Genomic DNA, 25,149 nt, shown 5'->3' with positions numbered 1-25,149 from the left:
GGATGTGCCATCAGGGCCACTATTTCTCCTATGTGCCTAGCTGAGGTGATGGCAATTAGAAATGCTGTCGTCATGGACAGGTGTAAGAGAGAACAAGTTGCCCTGGACTCGGAGAAAGGTCTAGTCAACCACCGCTGCCACCATGTCAAGGTTCCTCCCCCACTCTGAACTCTAGGGTACAGATGTGGGGACCTGCATGAAAGACCTCCTAAGTTTATCTTTACCAGCTTAGGTCAAAACTTCCCCAAGGTACAAAATATTCCACCCGTTGTCCTTGGACTGGCCACTACCACCACCAAACTAATACTGGTTACTGGGGAAGAGCTGTTTGGACGCGTCCTTCCCCCCAAAATACTTCCCAAAACCTTGCACCCCACTTCCTGGACAAGGTTTGGTAAAAAGCCTCACCAATTTGCCTAGGTGACTACAGACCCAGACCCTTGGATCTTAAGAACAATGAACAATCCTCCCAACACTTGCACCCTCCCTTTCCTGGGAAATGTTGGATAAAAAGCCTCACCAATTTGCATAGGTGACCACAGACCCAAACCCTTGGATCTGAGAACAATGAAAAAGCATTCAGTTTTCTTACAAGAAGACTTTTAATAAAAATAGAAGTAAATAGAAATAAAGAAATCCCCCCTGTAAAATCAGGATGGTAGATATCTTACAGGGTAATTAGATTCAAAAACATAGAGAACCCCTCTAGGCAAAACCTTAAGTTACAAAAAAGATACACAGACAGAAATAGTTATTCTATTCAGCACAATTCTTTTCTCAGCCATTTAAAGAAATCATAATCTAACACGTACCTAGCTAGATTACTTACTAAAAGTTCTAAGACTCCATTCCTGGTCTATCCCTGACAAAGACCAGCATATAGACAGACACACAGACCCTTTGTTTCTCTCCCTCCTCCCAGCTTTTGAAAGTATCTTGTCTCCTCATTGGTCATTTTGGTCAGGTGCCAGCGAGGTTACCTTTAGCTTCTTAACCCTTTACAGGTGAGAGGAGCTTTCCCCTGGCCAGGAGGGATTTCAAAGGGGTTTACCCTTCCCTTTATATTTATGACACGCCCCCCAAATCTCAGCTAGGGTGAAACACTGGCTGGGATTTCTTCCTGGAGCTCTAGGAAAAACAGAGTTAATAAGACACATGCATCTCTAAATATACTACCAAGTACATAAAGACTAACAATATTTTCCACATCTCAAGGACGATTTTAACCAGTTGATTCTGGGAAACTTTCACAGGAGAGTGCATCAGCCACTTTGTTAGAAGCTCCTGAGATGTGTTGGATGTCGAAATCAAAATCTTGGAGAGCTAAACTCCACCGAAGAAGTTTTTTGTTAGTTTCCTTGACGGTGTGAAGCCACTTCAGTGCAGCATGGTCGGTTTGCAGGTGGAAACGCCGTCCCCAAACATATGGGCGTAGCTTTTCCAGAGCGTAGACAATGGCGTAACATTCTTTTTCAGTGACTGATCAGTTGCTTTCCCTCTCAGACAGTTTTTTGCTGAGAAACACTACAGGGTGGAATTCTTGATCAGGTCCTTTCTGCATTAAAACTGCTCCCACACCACGCTCGGACGCATCTGTGGTTACTAGGAACGGTTTGTCAAAGTCTGGGGCCCTTAGTACAGGGTCAGACATGAGTGTCGCTTTAAGCTTGTTAAAGGCCTTCTGACACTTCTCGGTCCACTGAACAGCATTTGGCTGTTTCTTTTTGGTTAGGTCTGTCAGTGGGGCGGCGATTTGGCTGTAGTGCGGTACAAATCGTCTGTAATAACCGGCCAAGCCTAAGAAGGATTGAACCTGTTTCTTTGACTTTGGGACAGGCCACTTTTGGATAGCATCCACTTTGGCCTGTAGGGGGCTGATAGTTCCTTGACCCACCTGGTGTCCAAGGTAAGTCACTCTGTTTAGGCCTATTTGACACTTCTTAGCCTTAACAGTTAGTCCTGCCTCCCTTATGCGCTCAAGGACTTTTTGTAGATGTTCCAGGTGGTCTGCTTAGGAATCCGAAAATATGGCCACATCGTCAAGGTAGGCGACTGCATATTCTCCTAATCCCGCTAGGAGACCATCTACAAGTCTTTGGAAAGTGGCGGGTGCATTTCGCAGCCCAAAAGGGAGTACATTAAATTCATATAGCCCGAGATGTGTGATGAAGGCTGACCTTTCCTTGGCAGATTCATCTAGCGGTACCTGCCAGTACCCCTTGGTTAAGTCCGAGGTAGAGATGAACTGGGCCCGTCCCAGTTTCTCTAATAGTTCATCTGTGCGTGGCATTGGATAGTTGTCTGGGCGAGTTACAGCATTTAGCTTACGGTAGTCCATGCAAAAATGTATTTCCCCATCTGGTTTGGGAACTAAAACCACTGGAGATGCCCATGCACTTTCAGAGGGGCGGATTACACCCATCTGTAACATATCCTGGATCTCCCGTTCTATAGCAGTTTTAGCTTGAGGAGACACCCGGTAAGGTTGGACCCTAATTGGGTGAGCATTACCTGTGTCAATGGAGTGGTATGCCCGTTCAGTCAGTCCTGGGGTGGCTGAGAACGTTGGCACATAGCTAGTGCACAGCTCCTGGATCTGCTGTCGCTGCATACACCCAAGGGTCATGGAGAGGTTCACCTCTTCCACACCACCACCACATTTCCCTTCGTAGTAGACACCTTCGGGCCACTCAGCGTCGTCTCCTCCGTGGGCTGTAAACTGACAAACCTTTAATTCTCTGGAATAAAAGGGCTTTAGAGAATTAATATGGTACACCTTAGGCTTTCGGTTGGAGGTGGGGAATGCTATGAGATAATTAACAGCTCCCAGGCGCTCCTGGACTGTGAATGGCCCTTCCCATGATGCTTCCATTTTATGGGCCTGGAGCACCCTTAAGACCATGACCTGGTCTCCTACTTTGAAGGAACGCTCTCTGGCATGTTTATCATACCAGGCTTTTTGCTCTTTTTGAGCATCCTGTAAGTTTTCTCTAGCAAGGGCTAAAGAGGTTCGGAGGGTGTTTTGTAGGTTGGCTACAAAGTCCAGAATGTTAGTTCCTGGAGAAGGTGTAAATCCCTCCCATTGCTGCTTCACCAACTGCAATGGCCTCTTAACCTCACGGCCATATACAAGTTCAAATGGGGAAAACCCTAAACTGGGATGTGGTACAGCTCTGTAGGCAAAGAGCAACTGCTGCAACACTAGGTCCCAATCATTGGAGTGCTCATTTATGAATTTACGTATCATGGCCCCCAAAGTTCCATTAAACTTCTCAACCATGCCATTTGTTTGATGGTGGTAAGGAGTGGCAACCAAGTGATTTACCCCATGAGCTTCCTAAAGGTTTTTCATAGTTCCTGCCAGGAAATTAGTCCCTGCATCTGTGAGGATCAAGTGGGAAGCCGTTTTCGCCACAAAATGTACCTTAAGGGAGCTGAGTGAGCGTTTAAAAAGTAACGCAAAATCAAAGGGAGGAAAGATGAGGTTGGGTCTGTGTGTTTGGAATAACACAAACTTGGAGTCATTTCCATTTTGTAGATCAGTATGTTGCGTGGTCAACTTGTGGTCTTGTTGCAACCCGTCTTTCAGCTCGTCATTCTGCCTCTAAGCCTTGGAACTAAGAAGGAACCAAACCTGGAGGCAGAGGACCTGCAGTTTGGGGTGAAGGGTCAGCCCATTGTTTTGAGGGAGCAGGTGAGGAATAGGCTGAATAGAAACAGAAGGGCATATAGTGTGATGGTGGGCAACAATGAGGGGCCAGGGAATGATCTCCTCCTGGCCAGTGTCAATTGGTAAGGGTGCTGCTGACTGGGGTATTGGCAGTAGACAGCCCGGTGCCAAGAGCAATTCTGGGTGTAGGGATGTGCTCAGTACCGGGGTCCTGGTACCAAGTAATGGGGATTGTGGTTCTTCCCCAATCATCAGGTCTCCAGGGTACCAGAGCTCGTGCATCACCATGGGTTCATTTGGTACCACATAGGAGTGTCCGTGGTACGTTGTCAGTACCGATAGATGGGCAGAGCACTCCCTAAATGAATGTTGTTGTCCCCAGTATAGAAAGTTTGTTGGTGCCACTATATTTTAGAGATGGTACAGTAATTGTCCCTCCCTGGGTACTGAGACCACAGGTTTCCAGAGCACGTGTGTTACCATGGGCTTATGTGGTACCACAGAGGAGTGTCTGTAGTATGTTGTCAGTATTGATGGCTGGGAAGGTGCAGAACACTTCCTAGATGGGAGTTTTGTTACACTTGATACCAAAGGGTTTCTTGGTGCTGCTCTTTTAGAGATGGTATGGTAATTGTCCCCTCTCTCATCTCAGAGTATGACTGGAAGCCCCTGGCGCAAGACAGTGCCATGGGGACTGTGCTGCAGGGCAGCACTTACAGCAGAAAGCCCCTTTCAGGTGCCTGCTTCAGAGCTGCCATAGCAGAGCTCACAGCAGGAGGTCCCTCTGCTGGTGTCTTACCGAGGTGGCCGCTCTGGGGAGCCCCGCTGGCTGGCCAGTTGCTCAGAGGAGCTCTTTTTACAAGCCTTTCTGGGGGGAGTCTGCTGGTGGCTTTTCTTTCTTTCCCCTCTCTCCTCCTCTTCACCACTTGACCCCTTTTGAATTGAGGGCTCCGGGGATGATCGGTGGGTGCTGACCCGGGGAGTCCCCTGTAGACTGAAGTGTTTTCTCTACAGGGAGGAGTTTTAACTTCAGCTCCTGCGAGACTGCTGTTTTAGCTGTGGCAGGTAAAGCACCTCTATGAGGCTCTCCCAGGCACAGAGAGTGTCTGGCCATTACAGGAACTGACTCCTGGCAGGAGAGGCACCGCTTGGAGCAGAGAGAGCCAGGCAAGCTCCTGGGCAGGGAGGAATGCAGAAGAGCGTTGTCTTTTATTTTCATAATTTTTTTTTCCAGTTTAAAAAAAAAGTCTACTAGATGCCTGGGGGGGTGGGGGAGGAGGAGGAGGAATGTCCCTGGAGAGGGCAGAAAACTGAAGTTCTTTTCCCTTTTTTTTTTTTAACCCCAAAGGAATAAAATAAAGAAACACTAGCTTAACAAAACAAACACTACTTATGCTAATGACATAGATAAGGAAGAGGCTGCTTGTTCCCTCAGAGGCCAAAGGTGGAAGAGAAAGAAGAGAGGGGGGTTTGCCCATGCAGTGCTAAATAGCCTCTAGGCAGACCATGAGGGAGGGAGAGTACATGCGTGAGCTCAATGGGGACACTGCTACCAAAAAATCTCCGATTAGAGGTGCAGGGGCACACAGACACCTAAAGTGGAGCACCCATAGGGCCACTACTCAAAGAACCACCCCACTTCTTCAGATGCATCCACAAAAGCTTATGCCCAAATAAATGTCAGTCTTTAAGGTGCCACCAGACTCCTTGTTGTTTTTGTGGATACAGACTAAGGTGGCTACCCCTCTGATAGAGAGAATCAGGAAGGAAGTTGTAGTGGAGTTCCTATTTACAATATTTATTGGATGCTGGAGCAGGCTCCTGTGGGCCTGCAATACCTTCAGGAGCTAGGTGTGCAGCAGAGTGCCATGTAGCCATCTCTGATGTCTGCCATTACCAAAGGTAACCCTCAGCAGTAGAGGTACAAGGAAAGTGTGAACAGAGACTGAGACTCGAGCCTGCTGTCTGAATAAACCGAGGAAGGGAGGGGAAGTAACTTCCCTGAGCGCATGCCGCTGGCTGGCAGCTGGATTGGGAACAGAACTTTTATCCAGAGTCCCAGGCCAGCACCCTCATCCCTCAACCCCCTGTCTTTGGGGCTCTGCTCCAGAGGCAGGTTGAGGAAGTTTGTCTCCCTAGGGAAATTTACCAGCAGAACTGTATGGGTGTAATCTCCCTGCCAAGGGCCACCTACGGTCAAGATAGTATGCCTTCTTCTGCTGTAGCTGATAGCACATTCAAAGTGTCGTAGGGAAGAGGCACAGGTTATTCTTAAGTGCCCACCTGGGGAGTTAAACCAGTATAACGCTGCTGGGAAAGTGTCCCACTAGCCCAGCCCAAAGAGATTTCTTTTCACAGGGCTAGAGTTAATCTTAAAGATACTCTGCAACTTTTTAGGGTAGAGTCAGTAGGAATTGCAACCTGCAGTGAGGTGTATAGGTCCTCTGCAGGCCAGCCTAGGGAGCTGGCACCTATGCACTCTACTGGGACTGCCACGAGCCTATTGTGTGTGGGAAACATAAAACAGAGCTAGCTTTCTCAAGTAGGGAGTGATGCTGTATGCAGCAGCCCCTGTGCTGCTTTGGGTATTCAGCACCCAGAATTTTAGGAAGCACCTGCGAGTCCCTAAATAAGCTGCTATCATTTCAGTTCGCACAGCAATAAGGGCACACTGCAGTATCCCCGTGAGGGCCATTATGGCAACATGCTGTAAGAGTAGGGGGTGCTGCCTAGTGAGACCAGTACTCGGTACAAACCACTGCACTAAGAAATGGGTGCAATGTCTCATCTGGGCCAGAGGCCCTCCTGCAGTGCATCATGTACTTCCCAAACCAACAGGGGCAATCCACCAGCCTCAACCTCCTTGGCCTGGGGGTTCTGTATGGACACACTACCCCTCGCACAAGCCCCAGCTCACTGGCTCTCTTCTGTTGCAGTCGGAGGCCTTGCAGCAGCTACGCCAGGAGTCGGAGACCATTTGCAGCCGCTACGCACACTACTTTGACCTGTCACTAGTCAACAACGGTGTGGATGAAAGCCTCAAGCTGCTACAAGAAGCTTTTGAGCAGGCCTGCAGCTCACCCCAGTGGGTGCCTGTCTCCTGGGTCTACTGAGCAGTTGTCCAACCCTGGCAGCTTCCTGTTACTCCCATCCTGCAGAATGGAATGGTGGGAAACCCCTGATCTACATAGTGCAACACCCAGTCCCCTTTCCTTTTAACGTTCTATGGCCCCAATCTCACTTGGTCTATTATGCACAGGGTAAGTGCAGGGATCTCCAAGCTCAAGCCACCAGTCCTTGTGCATCAGCACTACTGTAGTGTGAAGCCTTCTCCCTGGCATGTTGTTTGGGGGAGAAATTCTATTTTATCTTAGGGTTTGCATCCTAGTGCTACACAGGTGGGGCTATATAGCATCCCTCCACTCAGCAACACTCCTATTGATCACACAGGGATGCTTTCCCAGTGACTGAGGGGGAAAATAGGGGCCTGCTCCAGTAGCTATTTTGCACTGTGCTTCACTCTTGAGGAAGACAGGATGAAGGCACTTCTAACACCATGAGCTCGGAATCTTATTTGGCCATTTGCACATTATCTGATGCAGCTGGGCAGAATGCACTGTTTGAAAATCCTGGCCCTAGGCTTCAGAGTCTGCACATGCTTGAGCCAAGGGGGCAGTTCAGATTACACAGAGCTGTTCTTTCAGGCTAAGCCAGTGCTACCACAGCTTGTATTCCAGGGGTTTTCTTCACAACCAGAAGGGCTAATTATTTTTAACTGTGAGCTGGAGTTGTTCACCCCAGGGGCTGGTCTTCCATGCTGGATGTGTGGAGTTCCTAACTCAGCCTGTGCAGTTATAACTTGACACCTCTGACCATAGACACCACTAAGGCAACAATGATTAAAATAACCCCTGGAGTCAGTAAATTAGATTGTCTGGACCCAATCATCTATCCATTACATAGCAACAAGAGAGACTATCCAGGCACATTCACTGTGTCCAAGGAGTGCACCTACTCCATGCACATACCCCAACCTCCACTTGTGGGGCTGCTTAAGCCCAAGACCCCATCTGGTGCCAGAACTAAGTGTTGCCAGCAGGATAGTGCTAGGGGCCCCTTTGGAGCAGCAATTCTTCAAACCATAATCAATGTCTAGCTCAAAGGACCTTTTTGGGTGCTTTATTGTCAGGAAGGGTAGAGGGAAAGGGGATTAACATGTCTGAAATCTACAATTTTTAAGAATGCCAAAAAACCTGATGATGTGCAATAGGGACCTTTATTCTAGTCCACTGCAGGGAAACACCACATAGCAATAAAAGTGTTGAAGTGTTTGCTTGGTTTCATAGTTTGTACTGAGCTCAATAGGTCACTGCAGCATCTGTCCAATGAACTGCTCCCCAAGGAAACAGCTGAACTACAGTGAGGTATTCCCTGCCCTTAGGACACTGCCGTCTGAGCTGCACACCTCTCTGCCCTTCAAGAGCAGAAAAGCTACAGGACTGCTCCACACTGGCCCTTAAAGGGGCAGGGAATCACTGCTCAATTTATTCTCTGACACAGGACCAGCACAAGCTGGCTTTACTCCCTACACTTAACAAGAGCACTCACCCCTGCCCCTTTCCCTCCCACCAAACAGCAAAAGTCAGCCTTATTATGAAGGAAGTTAGGGCAAAGCCAGCAATATGCATGTGTGGGTTGGTTCACAAACAGTCTCAGTGCCCTTTTAAAGGAATAGGGCCTTCCAATGCAAAAATCCCATGTTCCAAGCTGGCCAAGGTAGGTGCTGACCAAAACAAATTGGTAATTTAGTCAGTTCCTATTAGAAGATTCCAGAGCAGTACCATCATTACCTTTGCAATCAGCCCTAGCAGCCAGCACCAACCATCCTCTCCCCTGCAGCTCCTTCTCCCTGGGAAAGGAGGCACAACTAAGGACAGAATGGGGAAGAGGCCTGTCTCCTAGTAGCCCCCACCTCAATGCAGAGGTGGCCAATTAACTGAAGCACTGCCTCCTACCCAGCTTGAACAGCAACAAGTCAACACTTGAAAAATAGTTTATTTGTTACGTTTTTTTTTTAATAAAAAGTAAATAAAAATCACAACTTTCTTTTCCCTTAAATCCCTGACAGCCCCCAGCTGTGCTCACCACATGTGTGTCTCCCTAGTACTGGAGAAGGGGAAAAAAGAGCAACACACAGTTAGGCAACTTTAGGCCTTTACTTCAGATGGTATTTGCTCAATGCAGAGCATCCTACCCCTCCCTGAAGGGGTTAAAATAGGTATAGGGATAAATCCAGTCACCCAGTAGCACCAGCAACCCACCACCTCCTGCCCGTGAGGCACCCCAGCAAGAGAACCTCGGTGCTTTGTTTGGAACAGACCATCTGCTGCCCACAGCACATTCAGCTTCAGCCAGCCGAGGGCTGGTGCCAAAGGCCTCCAATCGCCATACGCACTACCATTTAGAGAACACATGACCAGCCGACATTTTCCAGATCATACAGGGCCTCTGGCCCCAGAGATCTGTCCTGTCTCTCCATTCCAACCCCCAGAATTGATTACGTGCCAATACTGGGAAGGAGGGTTGAGGCAGTGGTGGACATGGCCGTCAGAACATGTAAATGGGAGTTTGATGAACAGCAAATGGAGCCAGGTCCCTGCACTTTGAAACAAAATGGGAGAAACCTCAAATACAAATTCTAAGCCTACACAAACTGAAAACATGTACCTAAAACATCTACCCTCCTGGGGGAGACACTGGGACTTGGCTAGTCGAGACTCAAGCCAAGCACTGCAATTTAAAACCAAAGAACTTAAAATAGCCAGTGTGATCATCCAGACCCCGGACGCTGCTCCAAGAGGGCGAGTTGCTCAGGCCAATTCCTTCAGCTGTAAGAACATTCTCTGACTGTCAGGGTAATGGCTCCCGGACCCACGAACAGAAGGAAAGGCAGGACTAGGAAGGGAGGCATTATCTCCATTTGTGGAAATAGCTCAAAACACTGGAGGTTAGGAGGGCCCATTTTTAGCAGAAGCTGCTGGTTCCCTGAGAAGAGTTTTATACGTATTGAGGCAACCAGCTTAGCAGAGCAGAGTCCAGTGCAGTGGGTAAGTTTTACACTCTTCCCTCCAGCCACCCTTAAAACAGGATGAGGAGAGGCTTATGGTGAGCTTGCTGAGCCACACTGCAGACATGCTTTTGTTTGTGTAAGCAACGGATTAGAAGCCTCATCACCCTTCTGCAGGCAGTGTTTCTGCATTGCTGGGGAATAGCTTTTGTTATTTCTGTCTTCCATCCAAAGCAGATGGCCTTGTCTGGCTGGGAGGGATCTAGCCACTTACTCCGAGCTCTCTTCAGCTTGCTTTTGTTTCTTCTTCTTCTTCTTCTTCTTGGTGCTGGTGTCACTGGCCTGCAGAGAAGATGGATCTCAGGAAGGGTGTCTGGGAAGGAATCACTGCTGATTTGTGACACCTTTCAGCAAGGACTAATGAGGTATTTATATAAGGATTCATCTTAACTACCCCCCAGGAGCTCTCATCCATGAGGGAAGAGTGACATACCATGCTGACACTCCCCCATCCAAGGCTCCCCAAAACAAAATCTGCCTGGCAGGGTGCATTGCATGTTGGTAATTACCAAGTCCAGGAGCATGTACACTGGAGAAGCAATTGCCACTCCACATGAATAGGCATCTAGCCTGGTGCCCTATCTCCAACTGTGCACTACTCCAGAGGCACCAGAAGAAGGCATAATAATCTCTGCCAGACAATTGTGAAAAAGCTACCCCAGGAGCAGATTATTCCTAACCCATTAAACAAGGGCAGTCTGTAACAGCCCCTTCCACACCCTGCCCTACAGATTAATCTGTTTATCCATGGCAGGCCAGCCCCCAGGGACAGACAATGGTGCCAACTAAGCTTAGCTATATTGAGGCGGCTTGCAGTGATGTAACTCTATACTGATGGGGGAAAGCAGCGACCTACATGGACAAATTAAATAGGTGTCTCAGGGTTTGTAAGTATCACTAAGAGAGGTGTACAAGTAATGCAGTGCAGCCACACTCCTAGCTCTGCAGCACCATCAAGTTACCTACCACTTCCATTAGCTCCCCTCCGCTCTCTGCAGCTTCTTTGGCCTTCTTCTCTTTTTTCTTCTTTTTCTTTTCCTTCCTGCTCTGCTCCTCTGGTTGCGGAGTGGCCGGAGAGGATGGAGCCACTGATGCCTCATTTTCACTCTCTGTCTCCCGCTTTCTCTGTTTAAGATTAAAGCCAGCATCAGATCAGCTCTCTGTAACAGGAGGCCTGTCTCAAGTTCAGATGACAGACCCCACATACAGCTTAGGGCTCCACATTCTTCCAGTCTCTGCTATGTCATCTGTACGCAAAGTGACAGAGCCCAAAAACAGGTCCAGGGTTGGCTCCCCAAAGATAACCTGCTTCCTTTGGTAACACGCACATGCTGGTTGGGCTTTTTCAACTGGGATGAACTGCATCAGACTAGGATGGGGGCTAGTGACCCTGGCCTCTGGAATCCCATGAGCGCAGCTCTGCATTCAGATTCTGGGCCATGGTCTTGAGCCATCTTAGGGCTCTTGTTCCCAGATCTTGTCCCCCAATGAATTCAAAGCCTGGCGACATAACACTAACCACACAGGTGAATATGGATAACATATGAAAGTCCACTCTGCTGGACAAATTGAAGGAGACTCCACATGTTAACTCTGCCTCCCCCAAAGAAAACAACATAGGAAAGCATAATTCATGGGATCAATCTGCCAAGGCAGAGATGTTCATTTGACAATACACAGGTCTGAAATGGATGTTACACGAAAGCAGCCTGTGGTACTTACTTTTGGTACTCTCTCAGCCATTGTTGCTGGGGCTTCTGCCTCTTTCTTCACAGCAACACTGAAAGGAGGAAAACACCTCTGAGTTGAATGTGTGAATACTGCCAATCAATCCTATACGTTCAGATTTACTGTCCTCCCTCCTAGATGCTTGCTGCAAACCAAGCTACATCCCTCAGCCTCCTGCTGCTACACAGTTGACACACTACAGCTCCTTTTTCTGATTGCTATGTTATACAACACTCGGCAGTGTACGGAAAGCCTGCAGCCCACATCAGTGCCTAACTGTGCTGGACAAAGGCAGAGCCTCCCCTGTTTAATTTGGCAGACTGACTCCCTCTAGAGCCACAGGTATCAAGCTAGAAAGGGATAACTGTCTGCTCACTTGGTTTGTCTGGAATAGCACCTCCCGTTATTCCTCCAGGGCAGTGCTCCCTAGGGATGGCAAATAACTGCATTGCAATTAACATACTTTGAAAAGCTATTATGTTGCTTGACAGTATTTTTAACATGCTATATTCAACCCCCGTGACCTTTTATACCCCAAACTGACATTTTCCAGCAGAAGTCAGCAATATGCCCTAAGGAAGTGGCACTCTAAGATGCCACAGCAGAGACTGAACACATGCAATTCACCCCTCTGCCCTGTCCCTCAAACAGGTCTCTGGAGCGCTGTGCATTACCTGTAGTCCACATACTCCTTCTTCCAGGAATCTGGCGTGCTCTCATTGGGCTTGCCATGCTTGCTCAACAGGCCCTGCTTGATCATCATCATCTTTTGACTTGCCTGGCGTGAAAATGCAGAGAGAAAAGGTCACATTCTAGCTTCAAAGGAGCTATCATTTCTAGTTGGAGAAGTCACTTGGCATGTGATGACACACTGTGGAAGAGAACCAAGTTCATGATGAAACCTTTACCAGGTCAGAGAGAGAGACAAATATGTCCTCAAAGAGCCTCTGATAGCACATCGCAAATTATCATTGTTACTTAGGAGTTTATTTCTTGGCTGATGTCATTCTTCTATTTGCAACACCGGTTAATTAAAGTAGTAGTATTCCAGAAAAGATTATTTTACCCTCCCACTGTGTCACTGCATGAGAAGGAACTGCAAGCAAATTGGAGCAAGTCTTCTACTGTTACAGACCCAGCTATACATAAATGCTAATCATATGTGCATCAGGCACATGGGTAAGTGGAATTGTGCAAGAGAGATGGAAGTGGTATTTCTGCTGCTCCTGGAGCCCCTTTCAACAGACTTTAGTACTCTGCCACATGGCCACGATATACTGCGTCTCTAATGCTATTTTGAATTTCAATGGCACCTTTCATTAGAGCACTTGAAGCATTCTTACAGACACTACTTCAGCCTCTCAAGAGTGGGGGGCATGGAGCATCTTCTAATTCTTCCACGAGCCATCAGTATTGGGTGATAGATTTAAGTCATCTTTGCACACAGTGCTAACGTCAGCTACATCACATCATTTGGCTCTTCCTGGAAGAATTTGCAGCACAGACTAAAATCAGTCTGATCCTGGCTTAGCCTAGTCAAGATCTAGTCTACACCACCAACTGGAACCAGACTTTTAACCAGGTTAGGGACATCCCAGTCCTCGGACATGGTTATAGCTGTGCAGACATAGCCCAAAGAGCCCTACAGTCTCACAGCAGGAGCAAAACTGATCAAGCCTTTTTCATCTTCTTGGCTTCAGAGGGTTTAGACAAACTACATATGTTTGTAAATGGTGGTGACAAACTGGAAGCCTTTATCTAGGACCTGCAACTTTGTAAGAGGCTGCTTTGAACCAATTTCCAACACCACACAGCCTCCCACCCTTAGTCTCACCTTGGGACCAAGACCCCATTTGCGGGGGTAAGTGTCTCTTTCCATAATCACCCTCTTGATCTTTGCCACTATACCGTGGTCACAGGTAGAAATCACTGCAGTGGTCATCAAGGCAACAGCTGCATTAGTGGAAATGAAAAGAATGAACATTTAGGCACAAAAGAGCAATACTGGCCAGCTATTGGATTCAGTCTCCTATGACTCAGCGTTATGGTGGTGCAGAGATGGGCTACAAAGATGGTATTCCCAAGACTGACATCCAAAGGGATGCAATTTTCATCAGCCCCCTACACAATTACCCAAGAAGTCCATCCAACTCACGCCCTGGACAGGCTTCCACTTGTAACTCACTCCCTGTCTGGTTCATCATCAGGGAAGTACAAACTGGGGAACTCTAGATCTAAAAGCAGGAACATCTACTGCCTGAGCTAAAAGACTCAGATCTCGTAGCTAAGATGGTAGCAGGTTTACCAACCACTATGTGGCTCAGCCCCCAGCAGAGCAACGGATGCGGGTTCACAGACTAGCTAGGAGTGAATTGTTACGCCACCCAGTGGTGTCCTGTATTGGATACAGGGCATAAGCAACACACACACACACCACTGCTCATTGCCAGACGTGCGCCCAATCAGGATGGCACTTTAGTCCTTATTACCTAGGCAAATTCTTTGCTGCAAGTATCTGGTAATAAAAAAGACATTAGTACAAAATAACAGTGCACACCCATTCAGCAGCCATCCAAGATGCATCATTTCTTTATACTAGATTTGTTAGGAGAGAGAAGTTCACAGGCAGCAGTATGTGATCAGAGAGCATCACTCTTCTTGGTCGAGATGGAGCCCCCATGGAGAGGGGCTCCAGCTCTGCTGGCTCTGTCCCGCTCCTGCAGGCAGCCAGCCACACCCTCAAGCAGCCCCCAGTAGAACACTGAAAGGCTGGAGGGTATTTGGAGACTGCACAGCACAGAGACCCTAGAACAGGAATCTAGGTGCTGCAGGGAGGGCAGTGCAGCAGTACTCAGAGAATGGATAAACTTCATCATCATTTCACATACAGTGGTGTGCTTGAAAGCCCAGGACACAGGAATGGAGTGATATAGCTAGGCTTGGAAGCATTAGACTTTTACTGCTAAGTGTCGATAATTGTCAATTTCACTGTATACAAACTAACCAAAATATATTTCCATTGATTTCTTTCTTTGCCTAAGAACTTAAGAATTTGATTTAAAGATATTTATTTTGTACATTTTGACATATAATGTTGACAATGTGTTTTAACAGTTGTAACACTAACTTTTTGAATCTTAACGTGTCATTAAATTATCTGCCCTACCACAATTTCGCACAACTGGGAAAATTTAAATTGATAAAAATAGAAAAAACACATTATAGAGCAATAAAATCTGTTACTGTACCAGATACCAGAGTTATAACTAGGCCATTATTTCTCAGCTGGTATCACTGACCTCTCTAAGCAATGTTGTTCTCACACTTCTAAGGGTAGCAAGTCAGTTATTCCAGTGACAGCATCCCATCATTTCCCACCACGAAACACAGATGAAAGATTCCAGCCATGGCGAGTGCCATCCCGCCCCCCATGAAATGCTCAAGCCACCCATGTTTGTTACAAGCTTCTGAAGATGTTCTATTGCTCTGGCTTTACGGCCAAGTAGCTAGCTCAGTGGCTGGAGGAAGAACATTGACCTCTTCTTACCCATGCAGATGGCCTCCCCTTTAGTGGTGATGACGACAATCTCCTGATTAATCTCAATGCCATCTTCATACCTCAGAACACCAGGAAGCATGATCTTGGCGCCGTAGCAGATGGCATTAACCTGGAAAGGTGTAAGACGAAGGCTGAAAAATCTGGTTGAGAATGTAAAGTTACATGGTCTTAACCAATGCATAACATTGACTCTGCAAATTTATTCAGCCACTAAATACCAATTGGTGCTGCCCCACTGATAAAATAATATTTTTTCATGTATGACTTAAGAGCACCTCCTCCCACGCTCCAGGATTTGGCCATTGCTCCTCTACGCCGATTCAAAGCACCCCCTGCTATTCAGACCTGCACACTGCCTCCTTGAAAGAGATGCTGGTGGTTGTTTATAAGGATCTGGATCACCACCACTAAAATTATTTGTTACTTGTTGTCCAAGCTGGAGGTGAAGTTAGGGTGAAATGCATTAGTGTCACCCCACTGTCCCACCACCTGCTGATATTTTCCAAAGCCATTCAGGAACTCACCGCACTGTCCTTCATAACCAGCCGTTTGTGTGAAGTCAGCAGCTTCTCCAAGGGGAAGATAACCCGCCTCAGATAACTCTCATCCTTGTTGTTGTCATACTGCCACTGGGCATCCAGTACATCGTGCATTGTCACCATGTGGTCCTGCAGAGAGAAATGCCCACAAAGTTTACCCTTGGCCCAGCCACCCAATCAAATCAGACCGAGAAAAACTGGCTAAAACAACGGTGAGAAATACATTGCAGAAAAAGCAGTGATGAATTCTAGGGTTCCCAAAAGGGGTTGAAGATAAAGTTACCGAGAGCTATGAACAAGGCAGGTAAGTGCAACTTAAAGTCCCCCCACATAACTCTGCTAGCACCCCTCTGCTCTGACCTCTGCTGTTCCAGTCCTGGGACCCTCCTGACCACAAATTGCCACGTTTGTATATAATGTTTACCACAAAAACTCATTTGTGACCTGACCCACGAATGAACTTAGCTTCCCACACATGAAACATCAACACGTGAAAGGCTGAGCTACCTAGCGCCCCAAATCGCACACACAACAACGCTGTCTGCAATGGCAGCAAGCACCCTGTCAGAAACCTCAGTACTCTGGATGCAGTGTATCAGGCACTAAGATCACAGGCTCTTAGGAAAAGTGGCTGCATCAAGAGCCTCCATGCTATGAAAAGAGCAAAGAATTTGTTCCACAAATGAAGTGTTTCTCCAAAACTCCAGGACCATCTCGGCCCATGCTGGAAAGTCTATCTAGGCTTTTATACCACCCCCAGCACAGCAGTAGCCAAGGACTTTACACAGAGGTGCTCATTTTAATCCAAGTATGTTTCCTACATTAGATACCTTGAAGAGCCCAAAGCCAGAGTGCAAGAAGAAAGCAGTTAAGCTCTTTCAGTACATGGACGTTTTGTGGGCTGAGTGACGGAAGTGGCAGAAAGCGAAGCTTCCCATCATCTTGACATGACTCCCAGCCACTCACTGTCCCAAAGTTTAATTACCAGAACAGGGACAGCAGCCCTGAACTGAACTCAACACTCTGGGTTAAGATAACTTACAGCAAGGGCCTTTCAAAAGAAAGCCAGGCGTACCCTCCTACCTTCTCTCCCATGATCCCCGAGCGCACTCGCCGGAGCTCTTGCATCTGACCTCCAACCCCCAGCAGCAGGCCCAAGTGGACACACAGAGTACGGATGTAGGTGCCAGCTTCACAACTCACCCAGAAGATACCTGGAATGCAATATAGGGAGGGGAGAGAAGAATTTTGAGCTATCCAGCAGTACCATAATTTAACACACTTGCCTGTGGGGATTAAAGTGAGCCCTGTGATTGGCTCCACGTTCAGTGCCTCCAATGAGCCATCAGTATTGGGTGATAGATGTAAGTCATCTTTGCACAGAGTGCTAATGTCATCTACTTTGCATCATTTGGCTCTTCATGGAAGAGTTCAGCAACTTTTATCATGGGGAAAATATGCAAGACAATTTCAGCTCTTGCAGAGGGTGGGGACTGGCAGTCTCAGGGTATTTCTCTGTACTGGGAAGAAGCTCATCCCACATGGAAGTAGGTGGGATTTCGTCAGTCATCACAGATCACCATAATGAGGAATTCATCACATTTCCCCAGGAACATCAACAGAGGGCACTTTTCCTTTCCTTAGATGGCTGCAGTGCAGTGCATCCCCTTTGGAGTTCAGCCTGGAACACAGACCTCTCTTTTAAACCAGTTTCAATTAACAAGTTAAAGCCTGGATTTTAAAATGGGACCATCAAGTGTCTGCACATCACTGCACTTGGAAGAGGAACAGCAAGTCCCCTCTAGTGGTATGTTCACTAGATCCTCACAGGGAGAGCCCATAACAGCACTTTCATGCTTTGAAGTGCTAGCGGAGAACCTATGAGGCGTTTTACCTAATCTCCTCTCAGGGTCGTATTCTACCAGTTTGCTCTCATAGATGGTTCGGACCCTCAGCTGCCTCTTGACAGCTGCAATGAGGGGAGGTCGCTGAAACAGGGCACCGGTCAGAGTTTCTATTGCCTAGGGGGAAAAGCAGAAGAGCTGTCAGCCTTCACCTTTACAGAGCCCACACCATCCCATCAGCACATCTCGACAAAAAAGCATGCTGCTATTTGGACAATAAAAATCATTTTCCTATTGTATATCACATGTTGTATCTGATCATACAACATTAAAGCAAGCCCCTCTGAGCCACTCACGCACCCCCTAGATAGAAATTACTCCCCCAGCTACCAATGGGGCTACTTTACCAGGCAGCAGCATGTGATCAGACAGCATCACTCATCTTGGCTGAGACAGAGCCCTATGAAGAGGGGCTCCCGCCCTGCTGGCTCTGCCCCTCTCCTGCACAGAGTTGGCCAAACCAGCGGCTCCCAATAAAACAATGAAAGGCTGGAGGGTATTTGGAGGCTGCACAGCACGGGGACCCAAGAACAGGAATCTGCATGCTGAAGTGAGGGCAATGCAGTAGCACTCTGAGAATGGATTCATCATCACTTCACATACACTGCATACCTGCCAGGAGGAGACTTAAGGTCTTTTTTAAAATGCACAATCACAGCATTTGTGAAATAGCAAGGGCATGTCAACATCTCAAGGCCTGAGGGAAAATTGCAATTGTTATGGACAATCCTACTAACACACAGACAGCAAATATACAGTGAACCAATGCAAATTAAGCATCTGATTAAGTAACATGATGTCATGCTGCACAATTTTGATTTTATTAGGGGCAGTTTATTCTATTACCTCTACCGCAACAAAATGCTCTCAATGGCTCTTTAAGGAATGCTCTTACCCACATCTCTAACGTACACTGATAAGACAACACAGCAGGAAGCGAACGTGGGTTCAAGCATGCAGAGACTTACCCTGGAAAGCTGAATCTCGCTTTCAATAGCATTGTGCAGCCGAATGATTCCCACATACTCTTTGCCTGAAAGAATGACAGAAGAGTAGTCAGGAGCGGCCACTTGCATTTTATTGTTCACCGCCATGTCGGTGTTATTACAATTCAAACATCTATAGAGGCCAGTCTTCTTAACAGCCACTGACTTTTAGAAACGGCTCAAGCACAAAAAGCTCTAACCCCTTGAATCTCTCAACAAAGAAACACAAGCTGCAGGTTTATTTATGGAGCAAGGCAGCGCAGCACAGCACAAGGCTGAATAAAAGCAATGGTAACCTCTTGTGTGTAAATTAAAATTTGCAGTTCTGAGACCTGATCAGCTAAAAATGGTGACACCACAAAGCTCAGGAAAACAATAACTTGCCAGGCCTCCAGTTCATCCCAACTTTGTATTCTGCTATAATGGACAGCAAACCTTAGTTAGAAATAGGCAGGCTTTAGAGGCCTGGAACTGGAATCCTCTGCTCATCATTAAAATGCAGACAGTCAGTCAGTCTTTCATCTGACCACTTAAAAGAACTAGAGAATAAACTACCCCAAAGCAGTAAATGACATGCCTGCACTCTGCTGAGACTTGACCAGCCGTGTTGCTCGTTCGATGCACACAATCAAACATCCCGTCACTTTGGGGTCAAGCGTCCCACTGTGCCCTGTCTTCTCAACCCGGAGGATGCGCCGGATCCAGGCAACCACCTCATGGGAAGAAGGGTTGGATGGCTTGTCGAGGTTAATGAAGCCTGTCCTGGAACACAGCACACAGATGATTAGAACCTTCAATGCCATTTGATAACCTGGCTTCTAAAGAGAGAGATGTTTTGCAGCCAAGAAAAACTACATCCAAGATTTTTAAGAATAGGAGCTCCTCTTAATATGGAGCATTTTCAAAAGTGCTGAGCAACCAACAGCTCCCATTTAAGTCAAATGAGCTGTTAGGTGCTCTATATTTAAAACAGGACTTTTATTAAACAGCTTAACTCTAAACTCCTGTTTTTGAAAATCTTGGCCTTACCGCCACCTTGGCCTGACTGCATCAAATTTAATAATTTTATTAAGATAATGTTGAAATAAGAAACGGTACAGAGTTCAAGCATAGAAGTTTCTGGTTGTCAGGAGATAAGGTACAGATTATCAAGGGGTGCAAAATTCGATTTAGGAGCTGGTGGAGCAAGGATGACATAAAAATCTGCAATCTCCCCGACTGGGGGAAAAGTTTAACCAGTCAGGGTACAGACATCGAGATATGGGGTAAGTTATCCACACAACGGCTATGTTCAGTATGCTGGGTATAGTGAGTGAATACGGGGGTGGGGATGGGTCTACCCTCATTTGGTGGGGTTTAATGTTCAGTGGGTTTATGGTTCCAGTTCATACGGTCCGATGGGGAAGGCCTCTCAGTCTCCTTCCCACTACTACAAGAGAAAACTCCCCCAGCCTGGCAAAACATCTCCACTAAAGTCTTCACATTGGATGTACATTTACTTGTGCCTTTTTATCAATACCCACTAAACAATGACAGAAAGTGAACCATGCTGGGAAAGGGATGTTAGGATATAGATATTCAGGCCTGCCTGTAAAGGCCTGTACTTTAAGAATTTAGGTGTATTCTTATCACTTGGCTAGTTAGAGGTATAAAAGAAAGAATCAAAATCACTGTCTGCCAATGTAAGGTCCTTCTCTTACTGTGACAGTCTGGGGCCCTGTTCTTAGGCTAAGGCCTTTGGCTAAGCAGCAGAGGCAGCCATAAGCTGGGAAGTGAACAGTCACATCCTTACATTCCAAACTAGTCACATTGAAATAAGGTGCTATTGGGCTGTTAGGTACTATCAGGACAAGATTGTATTCCTATCACCTCCAGAGAAAGGGAAGTGCCTAGAAAATGTAAAAGAAAACTTAGTTTGATAGCATCCTGTCTGGCAAGAACTCACTTATCAATACTGGGATGTGAAATCCTCACTTCTGTATTGTCTTGCCATTATAGTTCCCACTTTGCTATTGTTTGTCTGTATAATCTCTGTCTGGTTCTGTGATTGTTCCTGTCTGCTGTATAATTAATTTTGCTGGGTGTAAATTAATTAAGGTGGTGGGATATAATTGGTTACATAATCATGTTACAATATGTTAGGATTGGTTAGTTAAATTTTAGTAGAATGATTGGTTAAGGTATAGCTAAGAATATTACTATATAAATTAGAGGCAAACAGGAAGTAAGTTGGGATTCGGAAATAAGGAAAAGGAACTTGTATTTAAGCTTGCTGGAAGTTCACCCCAATAAACATCGAATTGTTTGCATCTTCGGACTTCGGGTATTGTTGCTCTCTGTTCGTGTGAGAAGGACCAGGGAAGTGGGAGAGTGAAGGAATAAGCTCTCTAACAAGGGAAGCTATATTGCTTTCAGACACCATAACATTACTCTACTTTTCATTTCTAAATCTACCCCAAAAGAATCTGACTAGAATAAATTGAAATGTAGGCGACTGGTAACCAAATTTAAAGACGAATTTTGTATAGCCAACAACAGTGAAGAAAAAGTAACTGTTTCCAGACCTACTTAAACTGGGAGAGTCACCAAACTCTTTGAGGATGTAAGCTGTGACAGAAGTTACAATTTTCCCCAACAAACATACCTAACATACTCAGCGATGTCTCTCTTCAGGGGATTGCAGCCAGAGGGAAGGGGTGTGTAGTGTGTTGTCCTCACATTTAGCTTGTCAAAGTTCTACAAAATTCAAACAAAATGTACTATAAACAAAAATACTCTAAGTCTTTAGAAACGAATCCCATTTTACCTGGAATTTTTGATCCCCATGGAGATCTGCAATCACATAATCTGACCTAGTTTAAATTACAATTAACTGAAAATGCCTCTCCCATACTGGCAGCTCTAGAAACAGACTTTCTACAGCAAGAAAAGGCCAACGCTATGCAAAGAAGGTTAAAAGCTCTGTAGAACAACAGAGCTTTACAAAGTAGAGCAAACCCAGTGTGTCTGTGTACAGAACTAGGGTCTCTGTGGAGACTTATGCAAACATTATCCCTGCACAGAAAGAAGGGATGGGTGTAAATCCTGTAGGGATGGTTATACGGCAGGTCAAGATCATATGCAGTTTGACAGATCAGGCACACAATGAGTGAAAGCCCTTTTCAACATTTGGGTCATAGAGCCTGGTGCGAGATTGGTTGCCCTCTGCCTTAGGTTCCCATCTAGGGTATTTCTTTACAGGCAGGCTAAGGAACACATGTGAATCAAGGAGTAATGTTTTTATATCTGTACACACAGACGGAATCCTATAATCCTCTTTACCTTCAGCAGCAAGGGCCACTGAGATGTGTCCAGCTGAGCCACTCGGGATTCAGGTTTGATGAAGAATTCCTCTGTGTGCTGTATGTCCTGGGGAGAGAAATCACAGATCAGAGAAGTGGAGTTGACATGCAAAGTGTCTTATCTCTTTTTTACAACTGAAAGTCTTTTGTATTCTATTGCTAACATTCACAAATTATTGCTAACACATCTTACACAATTCCCTTCAATGACAGCTACACCAAAGCAACATATACCCACAGCACCACAAATTCACTGCAAAACGATCATTGTCCAGAGAGATAATGGCTATAACACCAAGTAAAACTGAAGACTTCTGGAACTGAATTAATGAACCATGACGTGAAACAGCCCCCCAGAGCTCCATGGCAAGTCTAAAGGATACTAAAGGATGGCTACATGTTTGAATGCAGAATAATGATCCCAGTCTGCTCCCTTCACTCACTAAAACAGTAGCAAAGTTTCAGTTCCAAAAGACCATAGGAGGCAGAATCTCTTTGGTGCATTGCAAAAGAGCAAAAGCTAGACTTAGACTATGTCTACACTAGCACTTTTGTTGGTCAGAGGAGCCAAAGAAACCACATCCCAACCAGCATAAATTTCACCATTGGAAGTGTTGGTGTAGACAGCGCTATGTTGGCAAGAGCCCTTCTCCCAGCAACATAGCTATTGCTGCTCGTTGAGGGTGGTTTAATTATGTTGATGGGAGAGCTCACTCCCATCAGCATAGAGTGGCTACACGGAAGACCTTAGAGCGGCGCAGCTGCTGCAGTACAGCTGTGCAAGGTCTTTAGTATAGACATGATCTTAGTTAAGCAACTTCTCCAAAAAACAAACCAAAACACCGGCTGATCACGTCTTAATGCATGCATCACAATTTGAAAGGAAAGAAGTGCTATTTTGCTCCTCTCAACTTCAGGTGACTCAGTGAATGGGTGAAAAAAGACTAAATCCCAATCCAATAATGGATTATTTCTATTTAAAAATGAATAAAGGCCAATTTAGGACAGATTCTCTTTTAAATGACACATTCTAAGCACAAGCATCTCCCTCCACCCCTTACCTACCAGAATAATTAATTAAGCTGATAAGAACAGATTTAAAAAATGTATTAAAGCTAATGTTAAAATTATACAATATACAGGTTGAGAAAAGACTGTTTGTACACCTGGATATAGTGCTTAGATTATCCCCAATACAAAGTTTGTTTTTAAAGTCATAAGATACACAGTGCATAACCAGCAGTAATCCAAATTTAAGTGAATGAATTTAAGAATACAGTTTAGATATTTAGCATCCAAGTATTCAGGTACATTACTCATGAAAAAATTTATACAGAGTTGGTGGCGGAAGGCGATATACTAAACCTTTAGTCAGTTGTAGTGCAAATACATCACTCCATTGGATTCTAAACAGCCATTTTAGTCTCAAGAGATTTATTAGGAAAAAAAAAGTAGTTTTACTCCGAGAGACACCGACACTCTAAATTCTTGGGGATCAAAGCTGATAAAGAACTTAAAAATCTGCTAAAATGTGTTTATTATTAAAGAAATTCACAGTTTTTTGCCCCCAGTCAGGGCAATTCTATTTTTCTATGGATACTTGGAGCAAGGAGAGGTGCTGATTCAGGACAAAGACTTCAACTGTCTTTCATTCTAAGCCATAACACTGTCCCATCTTAAGTCTCTGAGCTCCCATGGACAGCATTCACCAAAACCAAGGCAGGAAACAACACCGCTTGCCTTCTGTCCTGCTGCTTCTCTCCCATCCACCCCCCAACTAAAGACCTAAAATTGCAGGTGAGTAACATTGTTAAACCATTACTCAAACAGTAAAAGATTCCAGAAGTGGGCCATTGAGTCCTTTTCTTGAGATACTTAAAACAGGTGAAGGTTCCAAGATCTTCCCAAACAAGAGTTTTGCTCAACTTGAAATCAAGTCAAGGCACCAAGCTAGCCTGGAGGCAAACTCAGTCAGACAAATGGAAAAACAACTTCACTCACAGCAACATCTGCATCTGGTAGAAGTTTCTTATCCTTTTTCTTCTTCTGCTTCTTAGCTATACAGCCTATATTTGAAACAGAGGTACGTTAAATATTTTTCATACCAGAACTCATCCAAATCCAAACTGGCAGCACTACAGAATTTTATACACAAGCAAGATGTATCTCCTAAAAAATTAGATTCTTTAGTTCAATATCAGGTTCAAAAGCAACTTAATTGTTATTTGTTCAGTACTTTGTTACATTCAATATCAGAGGCAACATATGATATTTAAGAGCAACTATTTCCACACTGCAGTTTTCTTCCTTCTCCATTGTCTTTTCTCTTTTTCTCCCCTCCCCATCTGTCTCTTTCCTACTTTTAACCTCTCTGCATTTTCTTCTCTACAGCAACGCCCAATTCCAGGAGCTTCACTCCTCCCCCTCTCCTGACAAAAACTGACAAAGAAATGACCATTGTTGACATGAAAACTATCTTCATTAGGCTTTAGACTCAGTGCTGAAGTGAGATTAACGGGGCAGGAGCGGGAGGAAGCTTACACCTCCCTGTCTCCGAGCCACGTGCCAGGATGCCCACAGTCAGGCACACGCCACACTGGCGGACAGGTTTCCAGCACAGATCGGGTGACTGGAGCGTTTGCAAACGAAAGCCGAGAGGCTGCGGAGCTGGCACACGCCGGGGCGCGCCCACATCCCGCTGGGCCTGGGTACGGGGAAGCGGGTGTTGCCACCACGGCACCAGGTATTTGGCCCCGAGGTAATTCCAGGAGCTCCCGGGTTTCTGAAGGGCAGCAGGAGCCACGTGTACGCGGAGCGGCCCCGTTGGTGGCAAGGCTCGGATCGCGGCCCAGGCGGCGGAGCAGGGCCGCGCCCGGGACAGCCGGAGAGACCGAGACCTGCCCCAGGCCACGTGCTCAGGCCGGACAGAACCACCCCCCGGCCGGGACAAGCTCCCCACCTTCCCGGTCAGCCATCTTCGCCCCGCGCGCTCCAGGAGCCGCGTGCTGCCGCCACCCGCCGCCGCGCAGAAAGAGAGACTCGAAGGCCGCCCCTGTCCCGAGATGCACCGCGCGCAGGGCCCTTCCCCGTCACGTGCTCAAGGACCCGCCCAGGGAAGGGGGGGCGCTGCTTCTCCGCCACCTGACAAGGCGGCGTGCGGCCCGCTCCCCATCACGTGACGGACTACACCCCCCCCCCGCGCTCACTGGGGGGCCCGGCCGCCGCAGCCCGCTAGCCCCGCGGCAGGCCCTCATGACTAGCTCCTGCGGGGCGCTGGGCACCCCCACAAACTTCC

At 46.5% G+C, this 25,149-nt stretch overlaps 2 protein-coding genes and 6 non-coding genes across 12 annotated transcripts in view; 1 reads left to right on the top strand and 7 right to left on the bottom strand.

Moving 5' to 3' along the window:
• MPP1 (MAGUK p55 scaffold protein 1) overlaps window positions 1–8,001 on the top strand; it is a 57,865-nt gene extending 49,864 nt beyond the window's left edge. For all 4 annotated transcript variants that reach the window (XM_077826145.1, XM_077826147.1, XM_077826148.1 and 1 more), the window contains exon 12: window positions 6,607–8,001. In XM_077826145.1, the coding sequence (XP_077682271.1) occupies window positions 6,607–6,783 (177 nt within the window). In that variant the 3' untranslated portion in view covers window positions 6,784–8,001. The remainder of the gene's footprint in view (window positions 1–6,606) is intronic.
• A 704-nt stretch (window positions 8,002–8,705) lies between these two features.
• Window positions 8,706–24,937, bottom strand: DKC1 (dyskerin pseudouridine synthase 1). 2 transcript variants are annotated; one of them, XM_077826143.1, is made up of 15 exons: window positions 24,814–24,937; window positions 23,856–23,920; window positions 21,835–21,921; window positions 21,158–21,249; window positions 19,091–19,275; window positions 18,496–18,560; window positions 17,518–17,644; window positions 16,707–16,837; window positions 15,609–15,752; window positions 15,073–15,193; window positions 13,360–13,478; window positions 12,200–12,303; window positions 11,520–11,577; window positions 10,764–10,922; window positions 8,706–10,079 (listed from the first exon to the last, which is right to left on the bottom strand). In XM_077826143.1, exons 1-15 carry the CDS (start codon window positions 24,827–24,829, stop codon window positions 10,008–10,010), a joined length of 1,545 nt encoding a protein of 514 aa, XP_077682269.1. In that variant the 5' UTR covers window positions 24,830–24,937; the 3' UTR covers window positions 8,706–10,007. The 2 variants fall into 2 exon arrangements, with proteins under 2 accessions (XP_077682269.1, XP_077682270.1); XM_077826144.1 differs by lacking the exons at window positions 8,706–10,079; window positions 10,764–10,922; window positions 11,520–11,577 and having other exon boundaries at window positions 12,196–12,303.
• On the bottom strand, window positions 11,764–11,899 carry LOC144270710 (small nucleolar RNA SNORA56). Its single transcript, XR_013347216.1, has one exon. It is a non-coding gene; the product is annotated as a small nucleolar RNA SNORA56 (small nucleolar RNA).
• On the bottom strand, window positions 12,928–13,003 carry LOC144270701 (small nucleolar RNA SNORD83). The gene has a single exon (XR_013347207.1). It is a non-coding gene; the product is annotated as a small nucleolar RNA SNORD83 (small nucleolar RNA).
• Window positions 14,161–14,409, bottom strand: LOC144270712 (small nucleolar RNA SNORD17). The gene has a single exon (XR_013347218.1). It is a non-coding gene; the product is annotated as a small nucleolar RNA SNORD17 (small nucleolar RNA).
• Window positions 16,516–16,652, bottom strand: LOC144270708 (small nucleolar RNA SNORA36 family). Its single transcript, XR_013347214.1, has one exon. It is a non-coding gene; the product is annotated as a small nucleolar RNA SNORA36 family (small nucleolar RNA).
• Window positions 16,964–17,039, bottom strand: LOC144270702 (small nucleolar RNA SNORD83). Its single transcript, XR_013347208.1, has one exon. It is a non-coding gene; the product is annotated as a small nucleolar RNA SNORD83 (small nucleolar RNA).
• On the bottom strand, window positions 17,888–18,126 carry LOC144270713 (small nucleolar RNA SNORD17). The gene has a single exon (XR_013347219.1). It is a non-coding gene; the product is annotated as a small nucleolar RNA SNORD17 (small nucleolar RNA).
• Window positions 24,938–25,149: the final 212 nt, after the last annotated feature.

The sequence above is a fragment of the Eretmochelys imbricata genome, chromosome 9 (genome assembly GCF_965152235.1).
Source record: "Eretmochelys imbricata isolate rEreImb1 chromosome 9, rEreImb1.hap1, whole genome shotgun sequence".
Taxonomy (NCBI): domain Eukaryota; kingdom Metazoa; phylum Chordata; order Testudines; family Cheloniidae; genus Eretmochelys; species Eretmochelys imbricata.
The sequence above is the reverse complement of the archived record's forward strand: the minus strand, read 5'-3'. Positions and strand labels throughout refer to the sequence as shown.